The following is a 23,403-nucleotide window of genomic DNA, read 5'->3' as shown; positions in this document are numbered from 1 at the left end:
GCGGCACACCAACTCTGTGCCGCCCTATATTTAGTTTAGTTTGGAGGGGAGACGTAAAGCATGCCACTGAAGAACTGCAGCGCGGTAGCCAGGCGGACCCACCAGGCGCAGAGCCTGCGGAGTGAGCAGGGACACGTTAGATGACGCGCACAGACCCCAGGCGGGCAGACACGGGCGCGCAGCTGCCGCCGCCTCCCTCCCAGCCGCCCCAGGCAGCTGCCGCCGCTCTGGCCCGGCAAAGGGAAGCCCTGCACAGCCTTCCCCGCCTGCCTCCTCCTCCCCAGGCGGCGGCGGCGGCCTCTCTGGCCTCCGGCTGGATGCCGACTCTAAATTTTGCTGTGACGTGCGGCGACGAGAAGGGTGATTTGCATTGTCACGTGCCTGGCGGCCGCCAATACTCAATGCTAACCCGCCGGAAAGGAAGCCGGCCGGGTCACGATGCGGGCGCTCGCCTCGCATCGTGACCCGGCCGGCTTCCTTTCCGGCGGGTCAGCGACGTGACAATGTAAATCGCCCTTCTCATCGCGGCACACCAGCCAGCGTCTCGCGGCACAGTAGTGTGCCACGGAACACCGGTTGAGAAACGCTGACTTAGACAACATTTTTAAAGTGTATGTAGATTTCTCTGCTTGCATTTTGTTGTGTTCACTTTGCAAGGAATTGCTTCTCTACCTCAGGTTCATTGGGGATTAATGAAGTGGAGTAATGCTTATGGATTGATCTGTGACATCCAGTTTTTATTTCATGACTCATTAGGCTTAGTTTTGCCTTTGCCTGCTTTAGAAACTAGCGGCTTGCATAGTTTTCTTTCATACTAAACACTGGGAAATAGAGATAAAATTTCTGGAATTTGTCATAGTCCGAAAATCACTATAAAAAAAATTCCTTCAGTAGCACCTTAAAGACCAACTAAGTTTTTATTTTGGTATTAGCTTTCATGTGCATGCACACTTCTTCAGATACACTTGAAACATAAGTCAGTCCCTTATGTATATACAGAGGGTGGGGGGGGGGTGGGAATGGGTGATGGGCTGATGGGAGTGGTAAACCTGTAGATGGCTGTTAACGACTGCTGATGACTGCAATTGGTCCTGCGGGGGAAAAGCAAGGGCTGAGGCGCTAAAGAAAGCTTGATCATGCATAATGAGATAAGAATCCAATGTCTTTGTTCATCCCAGGTGGCTCCATGGTTTTAAGCTTGGTAATAAGTTCCAATTCAGCAACTTCTCTTTCCAGTCTGTTCCTGAAATTTTTCTGTAATAAAACAGCTTCTTTGAGATCTTGTATAGAATGTCCTGGGAGATTGAAGTGTTCTCCTACTGGAATCTCTGTCTTGTGGTTCCTGATGTCAGATTTATGTCCATTTATCCTTTGTACACAATGTGTATGCCATCAAATGCCAACAGTGCCCTTCAGCTCTCTATATTGGACAAACAGGCCAAACCCTACGCCAAAGGATAAATGGACCTAAATCTGATATCAGGATATTTATACCCTGCCCATCTGGCTGGGTTTCCCCAGCCACTCTGGGCGGCTTCCAACAGAAAAATAAAACACAATAATCTATTAAACATTAAAAGCCTCCCTAAACAGGGCTGCCTTCGGATGTCTTCTAAAAGTCTGGTAGTTGTTTTCCTCTTTGACATCTGTTGGGAGGGCGTTCCACAGGGCAGGCGCCACCACCGAGAAGGCCCTCTGCCTAGTCCCCTGCAACTTGGCTTCTCGCAACGAGGGAACCGCCAGAAGGCCCTCGGTGCTGGACCTCAGTGTCCGGGCAGAATGATGGAGGTGTAGACGCTCCTTTAGGTATACTGGACCGAGGCCATTTAGGGCTTTAAAGGTCAGCACCAACACTTTGAATTGTGCTCGGAAACTATGCTAGTGGGTTTCAGGGACACACACAGCCTGCAGGCTATCATCTTGAGAAGCTTTTAGCAAATTGGAAGGCAAGGACAGCCTATCACTACCAATTTCCCATTTGTCCAAACTTTGCCCTTGTTTCTGGAGCAGTCCGGCTCCTTGAAGATAAACTGTAGTGACTTACGCAACCAGCCACCCTCTAGCATTCCACTGCAATATAATTTATTTGTAAAATAATGAATAAGGAAGCTGGGGGGGGGGAAGAGAGGTAAGTAGAGTGCAAGATCAAACAAACAAACAAACAAACAAACAAACAAACAAACTTAACAGCTAAGTAGCCAAACCAGAGGAAGCAACAGGGTTCAGCTCACATGCCTGGAGTATGCATGGTTCTTCACGACTTTTGCTGATGGCAAACATTAGATCAGACTTCTTGGTGATAGAGGATGTAGAAATGCTCTGGAAAATGCGAGATGACGCTTCCTTTGATGCAGTCCTGTCTAACTGCCCTGCAAACAAACCAGAATAAAGCCAATTAAATAGCCAACATTGTCTTACCTCTCTGTAAACAGGATCATAGATCATAGAATCACACACACACACACACACACACACACACACACACACACAGTAAAGTTGGAAAGTACCCCAAGGGCAACCTAGTTCAACCCCTTGCAAGGCAAGAATCTTCTTGCCCAACATGGGGCTCAGACCCACAACGCTGAGGTTAAGAACCTAATGCACTGCTCACTGAGCCATCCTTTTTGCATATTGAGGATGAATTCTCAATAAACGGTTTGTCTGGAAGTGTCCGCAGAAGCCAGTTCCAATATGTTCAATGGGACTTACTTCATAAATAGTTGGTTTTAGGATTGCAGATTAAATTGAGCTTGCTTGCCACCTGAGCATTGGTAGCTAAGCATGACAGCTGGCATAACTGTTAACTGTTATGTTTTTGTTCTTCTATTGTTGCCTTCCTTTTATTTGTTTAGAACTACTTTGGGAACAAGTTAATTGCGGGATCGTATAAAAATAAACATGATGGTCATGGATATCTAAAGCTGGCCTTTCTGAAAGCGATTTCACAAGGTACAAATCCAGAAGAAACATATAAAAACCTGGTTTGGAGGCTTGCTCGTTCTTCTAGCGCTTGTGGTTTGCAATAAATACTGAATGCAGCAGATCTATTTTTGATAGCTTAGTGCTTCTTTGACATCAGCAAAAGCAAAACAAAACAAAACCCATGCAAACAAGACACATAGAAGACAATATTTTGTCTTTGGCCCAGACAAATGTGATGTAGGGGAACAGTGCTTTCCAATTTCACATTTACTTATTATAGATTTATTGCAACAACTGTGAATTACTGCCTATTCCAGCACAGGCTGATTTGTTTGCTCAGGATCTTGTGTGTGTGACAGTGCCATCGGCTTCGAAGCATCTCAAACATGTTAGAAAGGCGAGTTCTAGCTTCCTGTGGTGGTACATTATTGTGGAGCTGTTATCTTGCAAGCAACCCTGGAAACATTTTACATTGAAGGTTGGGCTGTACGCTTATGAGATAACTTGAGGCACTTGGTTGGCTTGTCCTAGTAAAAAAAAATATTGGTGGGCATCTTTTGTTTATGAATCATCAGAGATTCCATAACTTCCCTTCCCTCTCTTGGCTATAGCTTGCACTCTTTGCATGACTGGGTGACTCAAGTTGGTCTGCTGAATTCGGAAACTTTGCGCTTCCTGACTGAGGGCTAAAATACATTCTGTCAAGGAGCAAATTACTGGAGACCCTCTTAAGATCACCCTGAAGATAATAGAAATTTGTTAAACAAGCATATTCCCCGGGAAATCAGGTCTTCCCTCAAGAGAGGGCACATGTTGCGGTGGGACCCGGCAATCAGGCCTAGATGTTGGGGCGGGGACAGTTGGAGCAGCCACAACACCCTATTGGTGGTCCCTCTAATGGGGAGCGATTGGGCTATGGGCATGCCAGTCAAAGAGTTAGAGGGACCACTATTTAACCGCTGCACGTGACCCAGAGATCCTCTTTTCGGTTCTCAGTGCATCGGAACACCCGCCCACCTCTCCCTAATTTTAGGGCTTGTGCTTGACCTTGCTATGCTGCCCATAGCTGCCAAGTCTCCCGTTTCCCCCGGGAAATCCCTGTTTTTCCAGCTCTTCCTAGCTGAAAAAACAGATTTTTTTGTCCCCCCCCCCCGGTTTATTCTGGTGCGGCGGCCATTTTGGAACTGGGCGGAGCATGCTCAGAAGCGACTTTTGATGCTGCTCTGCCCAGTTCCAAAATGGCTGCAGTGCAACTTCTGGCGCGACAGCCATTTTGGAACTGGGCAAAGCAGCATCAAAAGTCACTTCTGAGTATGCTCCGCCCAGTTCCAAAATGGCGGCAGCGCTACTTCCGGTCTGCTATTTCCGGCCCGGTCCCTTATTTCTCTGACAGCAACTTGGCAGGTATGATGCCGTCATGTGTTGCCTGTCTTTGGGGCAGGGGCATGGCAGGAATTCCCCCCATTTGGCTGATTGGCTGGTGCCACTTGGATTTCGCCTGCCGCGTAGCAAATCGTCACAACTTGTCAGGTTGGCGGATAGGCTCTGGTTCTTGTCGATAGGGGTGGCAGGATTCCTAGCCATCCCTATGCATGGGTATTCCTGTAAAAGGAATCCAAGGACTCATGGTTGGCCTTTCCCAAGCGGGGTTGTGCCCTGAGCCTGAGTTCAGGGCTCATCTGGGTGGGGGTGTGGCAGGCAGACCCAAGTTTGACTGACGGTTGCTAACCGTAGTCAGCACGTCCTGCAACGCTACAGGAGCTAGCCGAACCAGAGCCTATGCAACCACTCACTTGATTTGTAATCAGTAAAGTTGTGGCCTAAATTCTGCCAAAAACCAAACCAAAATTCGAGTCCTGTCTGAATTTATTTCTAGGCCAGGTTAAAGGGTCTCCACACGCAAATAGTATTCCCCCCCCCCCAAAAAAACCTTAATTTTAGGCCGCTTGTGAATAACACGTCTTTATTAAAGCTCTGGTTTTTAGACCTTGCTAGTTCAGAGGCTAGTGATGCCACATATCCAAATAAATAATCAATTTAAAGAAATGTGGGCTGGTGATACATCATAATATGTATGGAATTTGAATTCCATAATGGAGAGGAAAGTTAAGTTTCATGGAGTAAGGGTAGAAGCACAAACAGGAACTTGCCCAATATTTTCTGAGAGGTCTGCGATGTTGAAGTGTAATCTGATTTTGAACCACCGTTCTCATTACGTAGCATCGGCTTCTCTCAGTAATGCTGGAATCTTGTTTCAAGCTCTTTTAAGATGTATATTAGTAGACCGTTTGCCCAGTCTCTGTGTTACGGCATTTGCTAGTGAGCAGGTTCTCTCGCCTTCCCCCAGAAATTTCATGTCAGACACTTTGGGCCACAGAAATGCAGAGGAAGTTGTCAGCTATGGGGAAATTTTGAGGAATTGAGGGGGAAATTCTGTTCCATCGCTGACCTGTTGAAAACTCAACATTTCCACTTCTCTTATTAAAGAAGACTCCAATCTGATCAAGGTCTTTAAGGCAAATTGCTGTTGGCATCCATTTGTCTCGAGGGACAATGGAGTACGCCTCCGGGGATGAAAACCACTGCACTCACAACACCAAAGTGACCTCCCCGGGGCAAAAGCCTGGACAGGAAAAATTTAGAGGTCCTGGGCAACCCAGACAACAAGACAACCTTCTCGGCCTCGCTGATGATGTCCAAAGGAAAGCAGAGTGATATGTTTGACACCAGCTTGGCTGCAGGAGTTGGAGGAAGGAGGCATACAAGGGCGCCATCCAACCTTCTTAGCGACTCCACTCCGGATCTGTATAGGGTTTACTCCTTAGGCTTTTCTTCCCCCAAAGGGGGATGAGGTTTAGGATGAGATATTTCATTCTCCTAGATCAGGGGTAGGCAACCTAAGGCCCGGGGGCCGAATGGCGACCCAATCGCCTTCTCAATCGCCAATCCCAATCGCCTGACAGTAAGAGCTGTTCGACAGTGGAATTTGCTGCCAAGGAGTGTGGTGGAGTCTCCTTCTTTGGAGGTCTTTAAGCGGGGGCTTGACAGCCATCTGTCAGGAATGCTTTGATGGTGTTTCCTGCTTGGCAGCGGGTTGGACTGGATGGCCCTTGTGGTCATCTGTGATTCTATGATTCAATCCGGCCCACAGACGGTCCGGGAATCAGCGTGTTTTTACCTGAGTAGAATGTGTCCTTTTATTTAAATGCATCTCTGGGTTATTTGTGGGGCATAGGAATTAGTTCATATTCCCCCCCCCCCCAAAAAAAATATAGTCCGGCCCACCACATGGTCTGAGGGACAGTGGACCGGCCCACGGCTGAAAAAGATTGCTGTTTCCTGTCCTAGATGGATTGTCTTCCCAGGTTGACGAGCCCCATCTGCCCCCCACTTCCCTCTACAGCACGTGCAGAGACTGCCTTCATTGCACCCACTTATTGGTCTCATCCGCTCAATCTACCAGAGTCTGTCTTTGCATGCAGGGGAAGTCTCTAACTCACAGAGGGTTTTGAGACCCATCAGCTGCACTGCACTCACCTGGTTTAGCTGGCCAGCCAAAGCCTTTTCTCAGGGTGTGGCTGCTATCTCATGCTGACAACTTCTAGGAGCCACAGGTGAGAGCTGAGGCCAGGGTGGCGACCAAAGCTGGACAAACTACCACAGAAGGAGCACGACGTGTCCCCCGCCAGAGGTACTCCCCCCTCACCTAACACCCCGTACACCCCAAGTAAAATATTGTAGGAATAATAATGGGAAGCATTGTATTTTATAGATAACGCCTGATACCTAAAGGTGTTGTTGAGATGGAGCACTTTGCATGCTGGAAATGGAGCTTGTCTCATGCTGATTTGAAAATTCTTGAGAATGTCCTTCGGTTAATTTCGTTTGGCAGAGATTTATGATATTATAGCATATGGCCTAAAATGGGGCCAATTCTCCACCCCTCCCCTGTGTTCTTTGACTTGAATGGAAAGATTTACAACTTTCTTTCTCCTCAGTCTCAGTCAATCTATATATCTTGAAATAATGTATTTCTAATACCCTAAATGGCTGAATACATTTTTAGTGCCTGTGTCACCATAAATTAGGACACTGTGCCAGAGGCTGTTCGTTCAGCCTTACGTTTACTCGAAAACATGCCTCACTGTGTTCAGTGGGGCTTACTCCCAGGTAAATATTAATGTGATTGCAGCCACAGTTTCTAAATATAATAAGGAAATGGGGAAAAGGTATGTATGTTAATGATCCGGCCCAGTTCTTGCTTCTGAGGATATTTTGGAGTGGCGACGGTCTTTAAAAATAGAATCTGCTGAGCTCCTTAGGTCCTGGTGTTATTATCCATTTTCTTTTCCTGAATGGATGCTTAATTTGAATAGCACACTGAACTGTTTCCTTGTGATTTATTTGTTAGAAATTGAGACTTCTCATATTGTTTTTGGAGTTCAATGTGGAATACAGTGTACCTCGGGTTACAAACTCTTCAGGTTACAAACACTGCTAATCCAGAAATATTACCTCGGGTTAAGAACTTTGCTTCAGGATGAGAACAGAAATCGTGCTCTGGCGGCGCGGCAGCAGCAGGAGGCCCCATTAGCTAAAGTGGTACCTCAGGTTAAGAACAGTTGCAGGTTAAGAATGGACCTCCGGAACGAATTACGGTAAGTTCTTAACCAGAGGTACTACTGTATATTTATGATCTTATTATACAGTTCAAAAGGGTGCTGACAAAACAGTTGTAGAAAACTTACTGTGTACATAGATTGCTGTAGTTGAACACTGGGTATTGCTTAATGATGATTCTTTTATTAGTATGCCGGTTCATTTTAGCCGCTGATTTATGTTAACTTTAGGAGGATATTGGTGACAGTAACTAACCTACTAATAATATCTCTTAGTTATTGCAATACATCGTTGATTAAGAGTGTATAAGTTGAGCATCATCATCATTTCCACTTGGTGGGAACAACTAGTTTTTGTCACTACAGTGTAAGGTAGTTTTGATTTTGGAGCATATACTTGCAAGTATTAATAAAATATATCATTAGATTATCCATGCTAGAGAAACAAACCTTTTTTCACCCCCCCCCCCTTTTAAACAGTGCTTGTCATATAAATGTGGGGTGTGTGGGTGTCAAGCAGACTTGAATACAGAACTTTTGGCTACAACTGACTTTGCACAGTGTTTATGGGCAACACCTCAAAGCAACCTATCTAATTTATTTCGATAGACTTAGACAGGCTTGTCAAGGATAAAGATAACCATGGTTGCTGTATACTAGTTCCAAGATCAGAGGAGGAGGCTACCAAGTCCTGCTTTCGGACTTCCTGCAAGTCACCTGGCTAGCTGATCCAAGAGGGTTTGATCCAGCAAGGGTGCTCTTGTGTTCTCCTTGCTTAATCTTGCTGTAGGTAGACCTTTTTCGATTTGGCAGTTAGACCCGCAACTAACGCGGCTTCATAAGCTGTGCTGCTGTTTCAGTTTGGAACACTTTAAATGTCACTTAAGATACGAGCTGTTTCTTGGTTTCGTCTTGTTGGAATAGGAGGCTTATTGGTTTGGCTTTGTCCACACTTGAAATTCCACAGCGGTGATGCATTTTAGTATGGTAGGTAGCTTGTAATTTAGAGTGGTAAAAAATCGAGACTCTGCTTCAGACTAAAAAATTTAGCCACAAATGACCTTATTAGGATTTGTATTGCTCAGGAAAGCGTGCCTTGAGAAGTACAGATCCAATGCAAACAAATTTCCATTATTAACTTAAGGTCAGAAGTTGTTGTTTTGGTGTTTCTGACATGGAAAAGTTTGACACTGCGGGTTCTGATCAGCATGAAACTAGAAGCAGCTGATGCAGAATGGGTGTGAGGTTTTAGAGTCTCTTGCACAAAGAATGGGGATGTACCGTATTTATCCATGTATAAGATGACCTTTTCCCCCTGATTTTTTTGTGATAAATTGAGGGTTGTCTTATACACTGGTCAATATGCTAAGTAAGGAAGGGCAGGTGCTGTGGCGGTAGCAGGGACATGTTGGAGAGAAGGCAGCCTACCCACTCTTCCGAGCTTAGGAAGACTATTTGGTGAGTGCCAGTATGCGGTGTATTGCGGCACCAGTTCCATCAGCCAGAGCAGGGGGTCATCAAAAAGCTGCTCAACAGCTCAGCGAACTTACAAAAGAACAACAACAACTGTTGAGGGCTCCCAAAAATAGGGGCCATCTTATACATGAGGTCGTGTTATACACGGAAAAATACGGTTTTATTTCTTTGGAAGGGACCCAGGTGGCGCTGTGGGTTAAACCACAGAGTCTAGGGCTTGCTGATCAGAAGGTCGGCGGTTCGAATCCCTGTGACGGGGTGAGCTCCCGTTGCTTGGTCCCAGCTCCTGCCAACCTAGCAGTTCGAAAGCAGATCAAAGTGCAAGTAGATAAATAAAAACCGCTCCAGCGGGAAGGTAAACGGCGTTTCCGTGCGCTGCTCTGGTTCGCCAGAAGCAGCTTTGTCATGCTGGCCACATGACCCGGAAGCTGTCTGCGGACAAACGCTGGCTCCCTCGGCCTATAGAGCGAGATGAGCGCCGCAACCCCAGAGTCGGACACGGCTGGACCTGATGGTCAGGGGCCCCTTTACCTTTACCTTATTTCTTTGGAAGTAAGATCCTCACGGTTCAGTGTACAGTGGACCCTCTGGATATGAATTTAATTCGTTCCAGGGGTCTGTGCCCACCCCGAAAAAATCCATATCCGAAGGCGCTGCTTCTGTGCGTGGCGTGAGAAGCCAATCCTGCAGCCAATCAGAAGCTGCGCCAGCATCGCCGCCCGCCATGCCAGCGTCACGGAAGTCAGTCCCCATGCTGTGAGGTGTACGTAGTGTACGGGGACTGCCCGAGCGGGCGGCAGGCCGGATTGACGAGCCTGGGGGGGTCGCATCTGGCCTCCGGGCCTTAGTTTGCCGACCCCTGTTCTATGCAGTTACGTTTTCCTTTTGCTTGGCTTTCTTCTTCCAGACCAAATGCCTTCATTTCCTTTTTACAAAGAACGCAAGAAGGCTTTCAGTCAAGCCTACGTAAGGCGGTGGGATCCTTTGGGATCCTTCTAGTCTTTTCTGATGAGTTTTGTTCCGTGCCAGACCCTCCCAGTTCATTGCTAATACCAGGCTTATTAAGCACCTGCGGCCGATTAAATAGCCGGGCTGCCCATTAACCCCTTCAGTGCACGTTCACTTAAAGCCAAACTGTTTCCTTTTGTTTGGAAGCCATGGATGTGTCTAATTGTAGCTTTCTGGAAACGTGTGAATTAAAGGGACTCTTTCTATGTAGATAGTGTGGAGATAAACACAGGGATGCGACCTTACAGTGTGCATTAAATTTTCCTGTGCCTTCAGTTAGTTTTGCAGATGGAATAATTCTCATGTAGGCACCTCTCTGGTAAGATAAGCCTCCACGAATCATAATTTCACCATGTACATGTTTTAATTAAAGGTACAGAGGCCCTGCTTCTGAATGGTTGGCCACCCCAGTGCTGTGACAGCCTGGGTGCTTTTGAGACATAGCCACCATCATTCTTACAAGGCAGGAAGTCCGCTTGCTTTAGCTGTACATTTGCAACTTGATTCTTTTGGATGGTTATGATTGTGTCATAGCTAATAATAATTTTATTATTTGTATCCCGCCCATCTGGCTGGGTTGCCCCAGCCACTCTGGGCAGCTCCTAGAATATATAAGAACATAATAAAACATTGAACATTAAAACTTTCTCAATACAGTGGTACCTCTGGTTACGAACGCTTCTGGTTATGAGCTCCGCTAACCCGGAAGTAGCTGCTCCTGGTTGCCAGCTTTGCCCCAGGATGCGGACAGAAATCATGCGCCGGAAGCGCGCCCGCAGCAGAAGGCCCCCGTTAGCAAAAGCGCACCTCAGGATAAGAACGGTTTCAGCTTAAGAACGGACCTCCGGAACAAATTAAGTTCATAACCTGAGGGACCATTGTACAGCACTGCCTTCGGGTGTCTTCTAAAGGTTGTATAGTTACTTATCTCCATGGCATCTGTTGCAAGGGCGTTCCACAGGGAGGGCGCCACTGCCGAGAAGGCCCTCTGCCTGGTTCCCTGTAGCTTTACTTCTTGCAGGGAGGGAACCGCCAGAAGGCCCTCAAAGCTGGACCTCAGTGTCTGGGCTGAACTACAGGGGTGTAGATGCTCCTTCAGGTATACGGGGCCAAAGCCGTTTAGGGCTAGAAAAGTTACAGAACCATACTGCAAGGAGACCTGAGTTCTCGGAGCCTTCTACCTTCCTTGAATGGTTTTTTTCATAGTTGCGATATAGCAAAAGCAAACAGTGGAAACAGTTGTTTTCTGACCTTGAAGGCAATGCTCTCGACTGCTTCTGCTCAGTTTCTTTTGATTAGGCTGCCTGCTGTGAGCAATTTTTCCAAAATTACCCCTTCTCCCCCCCCCCTCCTGTGTTGCTATGTGCTTGAAATGTCATTTGAGGTACTTTGTCCTTGTGTTTTATGTTAAAGTTTAATCTCCTTGCTTTTGGTTTCTGCCTGCAGTAAAGAGAAAATGGCAAAGATGGAGGTGAAGACATCTCTTTTGGACAACATGATTGGGGTTGGGGATATGGTGCTTCTCGAGCCGCTCACGGAGGAATCCTTTATCGATAATCTCAAGCAGCGTTTTGATCACAGTGAGATATATGTAAGTATGCTGTAACCTTACTCTATAATGGAGCTTGTATAGAAAGCCTCACTCAGGACCTCAGTACAAACTGATCCAGATCGCCTGAGGCGCTTCTCTGTGTGTCCCCCTCCCCAAGAGGTTCGGAGGGTGACAACACGATAATGGGCCTTTTCTGTGGTGGCTCCCCATTTGTGGAATGCTCTCTCCAGAGAGGCTTGCCTGGTGCCATCATTATATGTCTTTAAGTACCAGGCAAAAACATTCCTCTTTACTCAGGCCTTCGGTCATTAAACAATCTATAGCCTTTTAAATGTGGGAGGTCCCAGCTCCTGCCAACCTAGCAGTTCGAAAGCACGTCAAAGTGCAAGTACATAAATAGGTATCACTCTGGCGGGAAGGTAAACGACGTTTCCGTGCGCTGCTCTGGTTTCACCAGGAGCAGCTTAGTCATCCTGGCCACATGACCTGGAAAAACTGTCTACGGAAGCGGACAAACGCCAGCTCCCTCGGCCTGTAAAGCGAGATGAGCGCTGCAACCCCAGAGTCGTTCGCGACTGGACTTAACTGTCAGTGGTCCCTTTACGTTTACCTTTACTGCTATTATGATTTTTTTTCTGTGATTGTTTTATTGTCTTTTATTATGATGCTATGTAAATTATGCTTTTAATGTTGAACACTACCCTGGGATCTTCGGATAAAGTGTGGTATATAAATTGAATGAATGAATGAATGATAGATAGATAGATAGATATAAATATGGGATCATTCCATGCAATTAGGTATAGGAATTCAAGACTGTATTTAGAATTGGTTGCGACCAAAACGGACAAATAAACACACAGAAAATCAGGATATGCAATGAAGGTGTGAACAACATTAATAGAACACAATGGTATGGTTCTCATTGATGTCTATGCATCAAACTAATGTGACAAACAGTAACTAGAGACCAAACATGTTTCAACTCCCACAAGCTCTTCCTTACTAGTCAAGAAATCTGTTACACAATTTGTCACCCAAAATTAGCCACTTGCCTAATAGTTGACACTCTGAGCTGACCATAAGGCTGCAAATACCCATTCAGTGAACATGAAACAATTGTGTTTTTCCACTCAGGCCAAGTCATATATGTTTAGGAGCATCTCCAGATCTTAGGTTTTAGATGTCAGCTATCCACCATGTGTTCTACATGGATTTAGCATGCCTAGAGTATTTTTGTTTGTTTGTTAAAACCTGATAAATGTTTTGAACTGATGTATGCATAACAGTGGACAAATAAACCCATTCAGCTGATAACAGGATTCCTTCCAGTAGCACCTTAGAGACCAACTAAGTTTGTCATTGGTATGAGCTTTTGTGTGCATGCACACTTCTTCAGGTGCGGCAGACCACCCTTACTTGTAGCTGATAACATAGTAATCCTGAAGCGAAGTCATTTTAAGGTGATGAATTGCAATGTTTTCACTTACCTGTTTTATTTTTAAAAAAATGCTGGGAACTGAATTTTGTTGTTGGGTCTTCTGGAATGTTTCATAACAACACAAAACCATTAAGACTTTATTAAGCAGGTTGGGGGGAGAGAAGTGGTGCTGGGAGGGAGTTTAAGGCAACGGAGGAGAAGGGGTGGAGTTGCTTAACAGCAGCAAACCCTGGAGTGGCTCAGGGTGGTAGAGTTCGAGGAGGAGAGGCAACTTTCAAGGCAGGGTTATCTTGGGGGTGGAAAGGTAACGAAAAGTTTGGTCAAGGCCACTTTTAAAAGCAAATGCATGTATTTCGTAACTGGGAAACTTGCCTAGGGGTCAACAGGTGCCCTTGATTCCTGAAAGTGAATTGTATAATAATACACTTTGCTTTTCCTTTCCTTTTGAACTCATTCTGGAGTTTGCTTGGTGAACTCATCTGTTGACAAGACTCTTGATTTATGCACATGAGATTTCCCTCCTCTGAGCAGATCCCCCCCCCCCCGCCCCAAAGCTTTTTGTGTGTGTAAACTGCTACTGTTTAGGACCTCAAAAAGAGAGAGAAAGGATCGCAATGCTGGTCTGTCTTCAAAGGGCATTCTTCCCTTTTGATAAGGAAAGTATTCTGTGACTCAGAATTGCTTTCGGCTTTTCTCGGCCCCTTGCATAGACTCAGCCAACAGGCTTTGCCAAAGTGAGAGGTGCGGGCTAAATCCTGCTCTTTAGAACGGTGATCTGTGCAGGTGTACAGATATGAAGGTTTAGAGGTTGGGTGCAGGGCCACAAGGATGTGTGCTCCCCACCCCACCCAAGTGAACTCCCCTTGTCTCACTCAGCTTCCATTTCGGAATAAATGTGAAAGCATTGCTAACCAGAGTTAGAAATGAAACTATTAATTTATTATTTGTACCCCACCCATCTGACTGGGTTGCCCCAGACACTCTGGGTGGCTTCCAACATATATAAAAACATAACAAAACACTAAACATTAAAAAGCTTCCCTCTACAGGGCTGTCTTCAGTGGTCTTCTAAATGATATGTAATTACTCATCTGCTTGACATCTGATAGGAGGGTGCCACTACCAAGAAGGCCCTCTGCCTGGTTCCCTGTAACCTCACTTCTCGCAGTGAGGGAATGGCCAGAAAACCTTTGGAGCTGGACCTCAGTGTCTGGGCAGAACGATGTGGGTGGAGACGCTCCTTCAGGTATACAGGGCCAAGGTCATTTAGGACTTTCAAGGTCAGCACCAACACTTTGAATTGTGCTCTGAAACCAACTGAGAGAGGCAACCTTTGTATTTCAGGACCAGTGTTATATGGTCCTGGCGGCTGTTCCCAGTCACCAGTCTAGCTTCTGCATATTGGATTAGTTGTCGTTTCTGAGTCACCTTCTAAGGTAGCCTCGCGTAGACCGCATTGCAGTAGTCCAAGCAGGAGATAACCAGGGCATGTACCAATCTAGCAAGACAGTGCGCAGGCAGGTAGGGTCTCAGCCGGAGTACCAGATGAACAGCCACCCTGGATGCAGAATTACACTTGTTTACCTGCCAGTTCTACTTTGCCCCTTCTCCTTTCTCTCTCACCCTCTGTTTTATTGCTTAAAAGAGACTTATTTAGGACTGTTAGCTAATTTCCATTTTGCTCTCACAGTATCATTCTTAAGGGCTGACAGGGACCTGCTTATAAACAAGGTTGTTTAAAGAAAAGAAAAAGAAAAGCAGGAATTCACATGCTCCAGGCTACAGAAAGCCTCATGGGGATTGCCTCTACCTAGCTAGCACTGTCTAATGGTCCAGACTTCTCTTACTTTCCTGCTTTTGTCTTGGGATTCTCAGTATCTGTGCTGAAAGCTAGACAGATCAGGGTTTTAGATATAGGTAGGTAGCTGTGTTGGTCTGCCGTAGTCGAAACAAAATAAAAAAATTCCTTCCAGTAGCACCTTCCAGTGAGCACTCAGGGCTGATTTCCTTCAGAATGGATAGGTTTGATCTTCTTGCTGTCCATAAGACTCTCATTAAGTAATATAGCCCTGCATTTGTCTGTTAGAGATAAAATGGGATCAATTTTTCTTTCTTTAAAAGTTCACAAAATAGAAATAGAAATACTTTATTGTCACTGTACCACTTGTTTACAGTGAGATTAAATGAGCCCCACTCTCCACGACAATCTCAGCTATAGACTTTGGTTAACTATTGCCGCCCTCGACATTCAGATGTAGAACTTAGTTTTAGTGCCAACTCACACCATTTTGGTTCCACTTCACACATTTTGTGGTTTTGTGCACCTTCAAGGTGCGTAGCTAAAGATGCTGCATTTGAATGTGGCAAATGCATCTCAGAGGACTGTGATTGGCTGAAGCTCCAGACTGATTGACACTTGCTGCATGTGAAATTTATTATTATTTATATCCCCGCCCTTCCTCCCAAATGGCCCTTTAGATGGATTTGACTGTTAAACCTACTGCCCTGAACAACTTTCAGGTATGGAGGTGAGATGCCTAGTCTTGTCTGTTAGTTTCTACTCTTTCTTTTTGACTCTCTTCTTTCTGGATAGCCAGGTGGTTGTCAAATGTACGGGGGGGGGGGGATGATGACCTGCTACCGCGGCGAAATTAGTTGCAGTGTTTGCTTTGGTGCAATTTACTTAGAAACATTTGCCTTCCGGGTGGAAAAATGGAAAGCGTAATGCTGATGGTCAACAAAAGAGGTTTAAAGACTGTCTCAAGGCAAATCTAAAAAAAAATGTAGTATAAACACTGACAACTGGGAAACACTGGCCTGCGAGCGCTCCAGTTGGAGAACAGCCTTTACCAGAGGTGTCATGTGCTTTGAAGAAACTCGATTTCAGGACGCAAGGGAGAAACATGCTAAGAGGAAGGCACGCTTGGCAAATCCACACCGTGATCAACTCCCGCCCGGAAACCAATGTCCCCACTGTGGAAGGACGTGTGGGTCCAGAATTGGCCTCCACAGTCACTTACGGACCCATTGTTAAAACTGTGTTTATGGAAGACAATCTTACTCGGATACAAGTGATCGCCAAAGAAGAAGAAGAATGCCTATTAACTTAAAACAGAGCTGTTTGGTCCGGTGTCAGATTAAAAAAGACTTTCAAGCAAGTATGAAAATCCCAGTCATCATATCTTGGCCAAAAAAGAGGAATGACTGGGGCAGCCAACATATCTGATTATTTTCACTTAAAACAATTGCTAGGACCAATGAGATTGAAGTAAACACTTGCTTCTTAGATATGCCTTTGATTGTCAGTATAAAGAAGGTAGCTTTTTCATTGAGGCACCAGGTCATGTTCTTGCTGCCAGTGTTCCTCTGTTACTTTTTTATTTATTTTCCAAGTAATGCTAAGAATGTTGTCTGTGCTCCCAATCGTTCTATCGCTATGTAAATTTTGCTGCCCTCGCTGCTTTCACTCCTTACTGAACCTGTTTCCCCTGCCCTCTGGAGCACGTTGTACCGCTTGTTAAATGTGCTCTACTTAATTGTAAAGCAAAGCTCAGCCCTGAAGCCTCGCATCCTGAAATCTGAAACTTTGCTTGGCGTGACGGATCAAGGAAGGCAAAGACTGCTGTTGGGTTTGCAGGAATTTTGAACCCGATGCATAGCTAAATGCACAGAAGGATCCGTGGTGGTTCTGTTCTAGTGAGGGAGCGTTCAAGTACACACACAAACTACACACACAAACTGCTGTCTTCCTCAAGGTGCAAGAAATCAAGTGTGTATTCAAAGGTACATTCTAGCCACTCTTCTTCCCCTCTCCCTCACCGACAATCAGGCTGCTTTTCAGCCTCCCCAGGGCTTTAAAATGCAATTTAGGGGGAAGGGTTTGGCATGTGAAATGCCAAAAATGTACTATTTTAAAGCGAAGGGACTTCAAAGGGAGACTGCTGAAATACACCAGGAGTTTCAAGGCTATCATAATTGCGGGTCCAACTGAGACAAATAATTTTTCACACCTTTTATGCCATAGGTCAGTGCTCCCCAACCTTTTTATCGCAGTGGACCAGTCAACGTTTGATAATTTTACCACGGCCCACTGAGGGGGGGATGTTGATTGTTTATATTTTATTTAGATTGTTTTGATTTAAATTTTTTAATTTAATTGTATTTCAATGTTCCTTGGGCGGCCTGGTACCAATTGATCCACGGACCGGTACCGGTCCATGGCCCGGGGGTTGAGGACCACTGCCATAGGTGACCTACCAACATTACTGGGTAATGAAAAATGACGACTGTGCTTTTCTGCATTTCATTTGCTCCATACCTCACTTTTCACGCACACCCTTCCCACCAAACCTTCACACACACACACACACACACACACACACACACACACACAGAGAAAGTAGAATTGGAAAGTAATCCAAAGGTAATGTAGTCCAATCCCTTCTTGCCCAACATGGAGTTCAGTCTCTCAACCCTGAGGTTAAGAACCTCATGTTCTGCTGACTGAGCCATCCCAGTAGTAAAATATCTCCTGTAGAATTGTAGAGTTGGAAGGGTCCACAAGGGCCATCTAGTCCAAACCTCTGCAAAGCAGGGAACTCACCTAAAGCATCCATGACAGATGGCCATCCAACCTGCTCAGAAACCTCCAAGGAAGGAGAGTCCACAACTTCCCTGGGGGACTGTTCCACTCTCAAACAGCTCTTACTGTCAGAAAGTTTTTTTCTGATGTTTAGTTGGACATTCCTTTCTTGATCATTGGTTCAAGTCCTACCTTCCAGAACAGGAGAAAACATATTGCTCCATGTGACAGCCCTTGAGATACTTAAACCTCATATTTGAGATATATATTTGAGATATATATATATATAATAATAATATTCATTTTTTAAACAAACAAGAACATACAAATAGCATTTATAACAAATAATAACTTCATATAATGCTGCAAACTTACTAATACAAAATCAAACTAAGCAAAAACAGAAAACCCCCCACAAAAAACAAAAGAACCAGCACCTCTCATTTAGAGTCTTCATGATGTATTTTTTTATTTTTTAAAAAAAACAAAACTTGGAAGATCAAGAAGTGGTCTAGTAGTTCTGTCCGCATCAGGGTTTCAGCATGTGCTGGGGGCAGGAAGTGCAGAGGGAAGAGAATACTTGTTACTGGCACCAAGGTGGAAACGGAGAACAGCTGTGAGTCTCAAGGTAAACTACCTTGAGTGGTTACTGTAGAATGAGTCATACAGGCAAAACTGTTCTTAATTTTCTTTACTTGAAAGGTAGGCTGTCTACCCCGTAAGACAGTGCTTGGTTGCATAAATCGTATATACCAGTCTACCTTTGCCAGTTTAGATTCTGTATTCTGCCCTTGAAACAGCTTGGCCGTTCAATTGGCCATGATTCCTGTGTTAATTATAGTATCTAATCCTCCCTATAGAATCAATAATGATGTAATGCAAAATTACATTCTCTCCCTTTTGGGGCTGAGGAATAGAGTTAATGCATTTTTTGTACTGTATTTATGATTTCCTGGAATAAAAGAGGGGTGGGCACTTCCCCTCCTGCCTCTCCTTGTCAGTCTTCAATGGCCAAGCAAATTTTCTTTCAGGTCTATTGATCCAGTGCTGCAAGTTCTTTAAGAGCTGGGAAGAGCGCCATCTCTTCTCTTCCACCCCACCCTTTCAGTCGCTGCCTCACCATTTACTGCCTTTGACTTGGATCCATGAACTGGCATGCTGCCTTTAACTAACTAGGGAAGAGATGAATAGGTGTGTAAAACAGCTCTCTTTTAGAAGGTGGAATGAAATGTGCTATGGCTTATTTTCAGCCCATTAACAGATCTGTAAGCTATAGTGTCTAGATCAGGCACCCCCAAACTGCGGCCCTCCAGATGTTTTGGCCTACAACTCCCATGATCCCTAGCTAACAGGACCAGTGGTCAGGGATGATGGGAATTGTAGTCCAAAACATCTGGAGGGCCAAAGTTTGGGGATGCCTGGTCTAGATCATAGCTGCCAAGTTCTCCCTTTTTTAAGGGAAATTCCCTTATGCTGAATAGGCTTCCTCACGAGAAAAGGGAAAACTTGGCAGCTACGGTCTAGATAAGGGGTGGGGAATCAGTGGTTCCCCAGATCTTGCACTGCAGCTTGCATCATTCTGGCTGGGGAACATGGAATATAGGGTGAGATTCATCAACGTTGTTGCATGCGCGGAATAAGGATTCCCACCCCTCTTCTCCCCTTATGCACCCTAAATCTGCTCTGGAGGCTTTGGAAAACCCCAGAACATGCTTAGGGAGGCACAGGGGAAAGAGAATGGAAAAAAGTCCTGCTATGTAAGTGGACTTCATTCATTGCCCATATACCCCACTTAGTGCAACAATGAATTCCTTCCATAGAGTCCAATAGCATCTGGAGGGCAACAGATGCCACGAATCAACTAGTTCAGGGGTTCCCAAACTAAGGCCCAGGGGCCGGATGCGGCCCAATCACCTTCTAAATCCGGCCCGTGGACGGTCCGGCAATCAGCATGTTTTTACATGAGTAGATTGTGTCCTTTTTTAAAAAATGCATCTCTGGGTTATTTGTGGGGCCTGCCTGGTGTTTTTACATGAGTACCGTAGAAGGTGTCTTTTTATTTAAAATGTATCTCTGGGTTATTTTGGGGGCATAGGAATTCGTTCATTTTTTTTTTCAAAATATAGTCCGGCCCCCACAAGGTCTGACACATAAGAACAAAACCAAAATGTGGGATAGCTCAGTGGGTAGAACGTGATGCTCTTAATCTGAGGGTCATGGGTTTGAGCCCCACGTTAGGCAAAAGATTCCTGCATTGCAAGGGGGGTGGACTAGATGAGCCTTGTAGTCCCTTGCAACTCTACAGTTCTATGATTCCCATATGGGATACCTGTAAAGTAGTAATATAGGGAGTACTGACAAAGAAGACAGCTTATATAAGAAAGAAAAGGAAACAAGGAATATATTTGTTAGAACAACAAATAAGAGAACTTGAGAGAGAAAATGTAGAAACTTGTGCTTCAGAAATCTGTAAACAATTACTCCTGGCTTGAAAACAAGAACTGAAAAAATATGCGGCCAAACCATTGAGATTAAAAAACAAAATAACAACAACCCCCAAACAAACAAAAAGATATTTGAGAAACCGAACAAAGCTGATAAACCTCTGCCCCATATGTTGAAGAAGGAAGAGATAAATAAATAGCCCTATAACCACCACCCCCGACAAGAATGGGCTGTAACACCCAAACAGATTGTTATGGAATTTGAGAAATTTTATAGAATGTAATATAAAACGGAGAGTCCTTTATCGACTGAGATTAGTAAATTCTTAAACTCTTTAAAATTGTTTAAACTTAAAGAAGAGGATGTAAGGAAATTGAATGGAGAGTCCTTTATCGACTGAGATTAGTAAAGTCTTAAACTCTTTAAAATTGTCTAAACTAAAAGAAGAGGCTGTAAGGAAATTGAATGCACCAGTTGAAATGGAGGAAGTAAAAGCTGCTCTAGAAGGACTTTCAGGAATGGATGGACTTGTACCACAATTTTATTTTATTTTTAACAAAAATTCTTGATGGAGCTGCTTTGACACACCAACTTCTATGATTAATTCAATTAAAATGTCTAAAAACATGTCAAGAACCTGGGAGAATGCCAAAATAGTAGTTGTTCTTAAAGAAAACCTCTTGAAATTTCATTGTATAGTTCTTTGTCATTGTTCAATTACGATGTAAAGTTATGGACCAGTGTACTAGCTAATTGTTTAAATAGAATAATTGAAAGAGAACAACCAGACTTTGTAAAAGACAGAAGCATAGCTGCCAAGTTATCCCTTTTTTACAGGGATTTTCCCTTATGCTGAATAGGCTTCCTCGTGAGAAAAGGGAAAACTTGGCAGCTATGGACAGAAGAGTGACACAGTGTAATAAAAACAAATCAAAAGAACCAGGAGCATTTCTTTTTATGGATGCCGGAAAAGCTTTTGACTATATTGAATGTCCATCTTCAAAAGCTGTATTGAGAATGCCGGGATTTGGTGCAGTATATAGACAAATGCCTGTTGTCTTTGTCCATGGAGTTTTCTTGGCAGGGATACTGGAGTGGCTTGCCAGTTCCTTCTCCAGGTGGATCGCGTTTAGTCAAAACTCTCCACTATGACCTGTCCATCTTGGGTGGCCCTGCACAGCATAGCTCATAGCTTCTCTGAGTTATTCAAGCCCCTTCGCCACGTCGCTTGACTGTAGCTCTCTCACGACAATTCACTTGTCCCAGTGTGCAAGGAGGAGAAACACACATGATGGAAATGGCATTAACTATGCACTAAGTCAGAGGTTTTTAAACGGTGGTTGCCAACCTGGCTGCCCAGAAATCTCCACATATACACAACTGGACCTGCACCAATAGCAAAATGTGCTTGGCGCCTGGGGAATTTTGAACACTGAACCCATGAAGAGAGTTCCCCCTTCAAAATGCTTCTAGCTGATCCACTCCTTCAGCTGCCTCTCTGTTCCAAAATTGCAGCGTCCTGAGACCGTTTATAATTTTTTTTCAAGTCAGGGCTTTGTTACCCACATTTGCATATAATGTATAATTTGCCCCTGAGGTGATAGCTAGGTGTGGGTTAGAAGCTATGGTTAAATCCGTTATAGTTCAAAGCAAGAAGTATAAATGGAAGGTTTGTCATTTCAGTGTCTTTTTTGGAGGGTTAATTACATAACCAGGTTACAAATATTCCAGGGTAGCATTTTTAAAAATACTCTCCCCCCCCCCCTAAGCAGGGCTTACAAGCTCTGCTGAGCAGGTCATTTAGCCTCTAAACATAGGTACTAGGGCACACATGTATATTAAAAAACACTGGGAGGGATGTCGTGGGACAGTCAAGACTTTATAAAGACCATGTGCTCTTCGAGCAAAGGAAGGAAATGCTCCTAAATACTTATAGAACCGGGTTCTGAAATTAGTTACGTTTTGGTTCGTATGATTTTCTCAGGGCCACTTTGCAGGACTTGGGTGTCCAGTTGCGGTCCCGAATTACAGACCTGAAAGATGTGCTTAGAAAATCGAACAAAATTGGCTCTTGACCAGGAGCCTACTGAACGTTGGACTCCCCTTCGATTATTTCATGCGCCGTTGGAACATTTCGGGACTTGTTCTGCCTGAGGTGTTGGTGAATGCGGGACTCCTTTAATTTAGACTGAAGCCAATCGTGGCCTTATCAGCAAAGTTTATATGGGCTTATATTCTTTCCCCATCGCTTTGGTTTAATATTAAAGGTAAAGGTAAAGGGACCCCTGACCATTAGGTCCGGTCGTGACCGACTCTGGGGTTGCGCGCTCATCTCGCATTATTGGCCGAGGGAGCCGGCGTATAGCTTCCAGGTCATGTGGCCAGCATGACAAAGCCGCTTCTGGAAAACCAGAGCAGCACATGGAAACGCCGTTTACCTTCCCACTGTAGCGGTTCCTATTTATCTACTTGCATTTTGACGTGCTTTCGAACTGCTAGGTTGGCATAATATTAGCGTTTCAAATTCTTTGCAAGCTTATGCCCGGGTTCTGGCACGCACATAAAAGCCAGCACACACATCAAAAAGTCTATTTATTGGATGCAATAAAAGTGCTGCTCTGCTTTGACTGTGGGCAATAACCACAGGGCTATGCAAATGTCATTTTAAAGCACGCTGTGGCAGCATGACATTTGCGTCACTGCTAATCAGATTCCCTCTGTACCCTGGTTTCAAAGATTGGTTAACGTGGGCTTGCCAATCTGTTCCAAGGGGAATCTGGTTAGTGTCTTGTGTTGCCCCTGCTGGGCTTCAGCAATCTTGCTTTTCTCCATGAGGTTTGGAGCTATCTTGTCTTAGGATGATGATAGTCAAGATAATGAGTAGTCTGTGGTTCAGCTAGGCCCAAATCTAGGGGGGCTGCAGCCCAGGGGTCCCCTAATGACTACGTAGAGAGCAGCAGCAGGTGACAGTGACAAAAAGGCGGGCAGGCGGGTGGCCGCCGAGGGCGCTGCTGCGCGACGGGCGGGCGGGCTTAGCGTGCAGCGCTGCTGCCGATGGCGCTGCTGCGCGGCGGGGTGGCCGGCGGGTGGGCGCAGCTGGGTGATGCCCCCCCTGGCGGGCCGGCGCCGTGGCGCCCTGCGCCACCCAGCCTGGCCGTAGAGCCGGCCCTGATCGCCCAGCTCCACCACACCACTGTGTGTGCTACAGTGGTGTCTTTTTCTTTCAGAGGTTTGAATGAGCTTCCGTTGCAGAAATTGAGCGTGATCCAGGGCATTCTTCCATATTTTAGAATGTGTGAACTTTTTTGAGATGAGAGCCTGGTAAGAAAGAACTGGTATTAATTAATAGGGGGAGGCA

General features: G+C 45.1%; 1 protein-coding gene across 4 annotated transcripts in view; it reads left to right on the top strand.

Annotated features, from left to right (window-relative positions):
• The window catches only part of MYO1B (myosin IB), a 141,550-nt gene that overhangs the window by 25,074 nt on the left and 93,073 nt on the right, over nt 1-23,403 (top strand). For all 4 annotated transcript variants that reach the window (XM_035136313.3, XM_035136305.3, XM_035136296.3 and 1 more), the window contains exon 2: nt 11,472-11,616. In XM_035136313.3, coding sequence (XP_034992204.3) covers nt 11,482-11,616 — 135 coding nt within the window. In that variant the 5' untranslated portion in view covers nt 11,472-11,481. The remainder of the gene's footprint in view (nt 1-11,471; nt 11,617-23,403) is intronic.

This window comes from Zootoca vivipara, chromosome 1, assembly GCF_965207765.1.
Source record: "Zootoca vivipara chromosome 1, rZooViv2.hap1.1, whole genome shotgun sequence".
Lineage (NCBI taxonomy): Eukaryota > Metazoa > Chordata > Lepidosauria > Squamata > Lacertidae > Zootoca > Zootoca vivipara.
The sequence above is the reverse complement of the archived record's forward strand: the minus strand, read 5'-3'. Positions and strand labels throughout refer to the sequence as shown.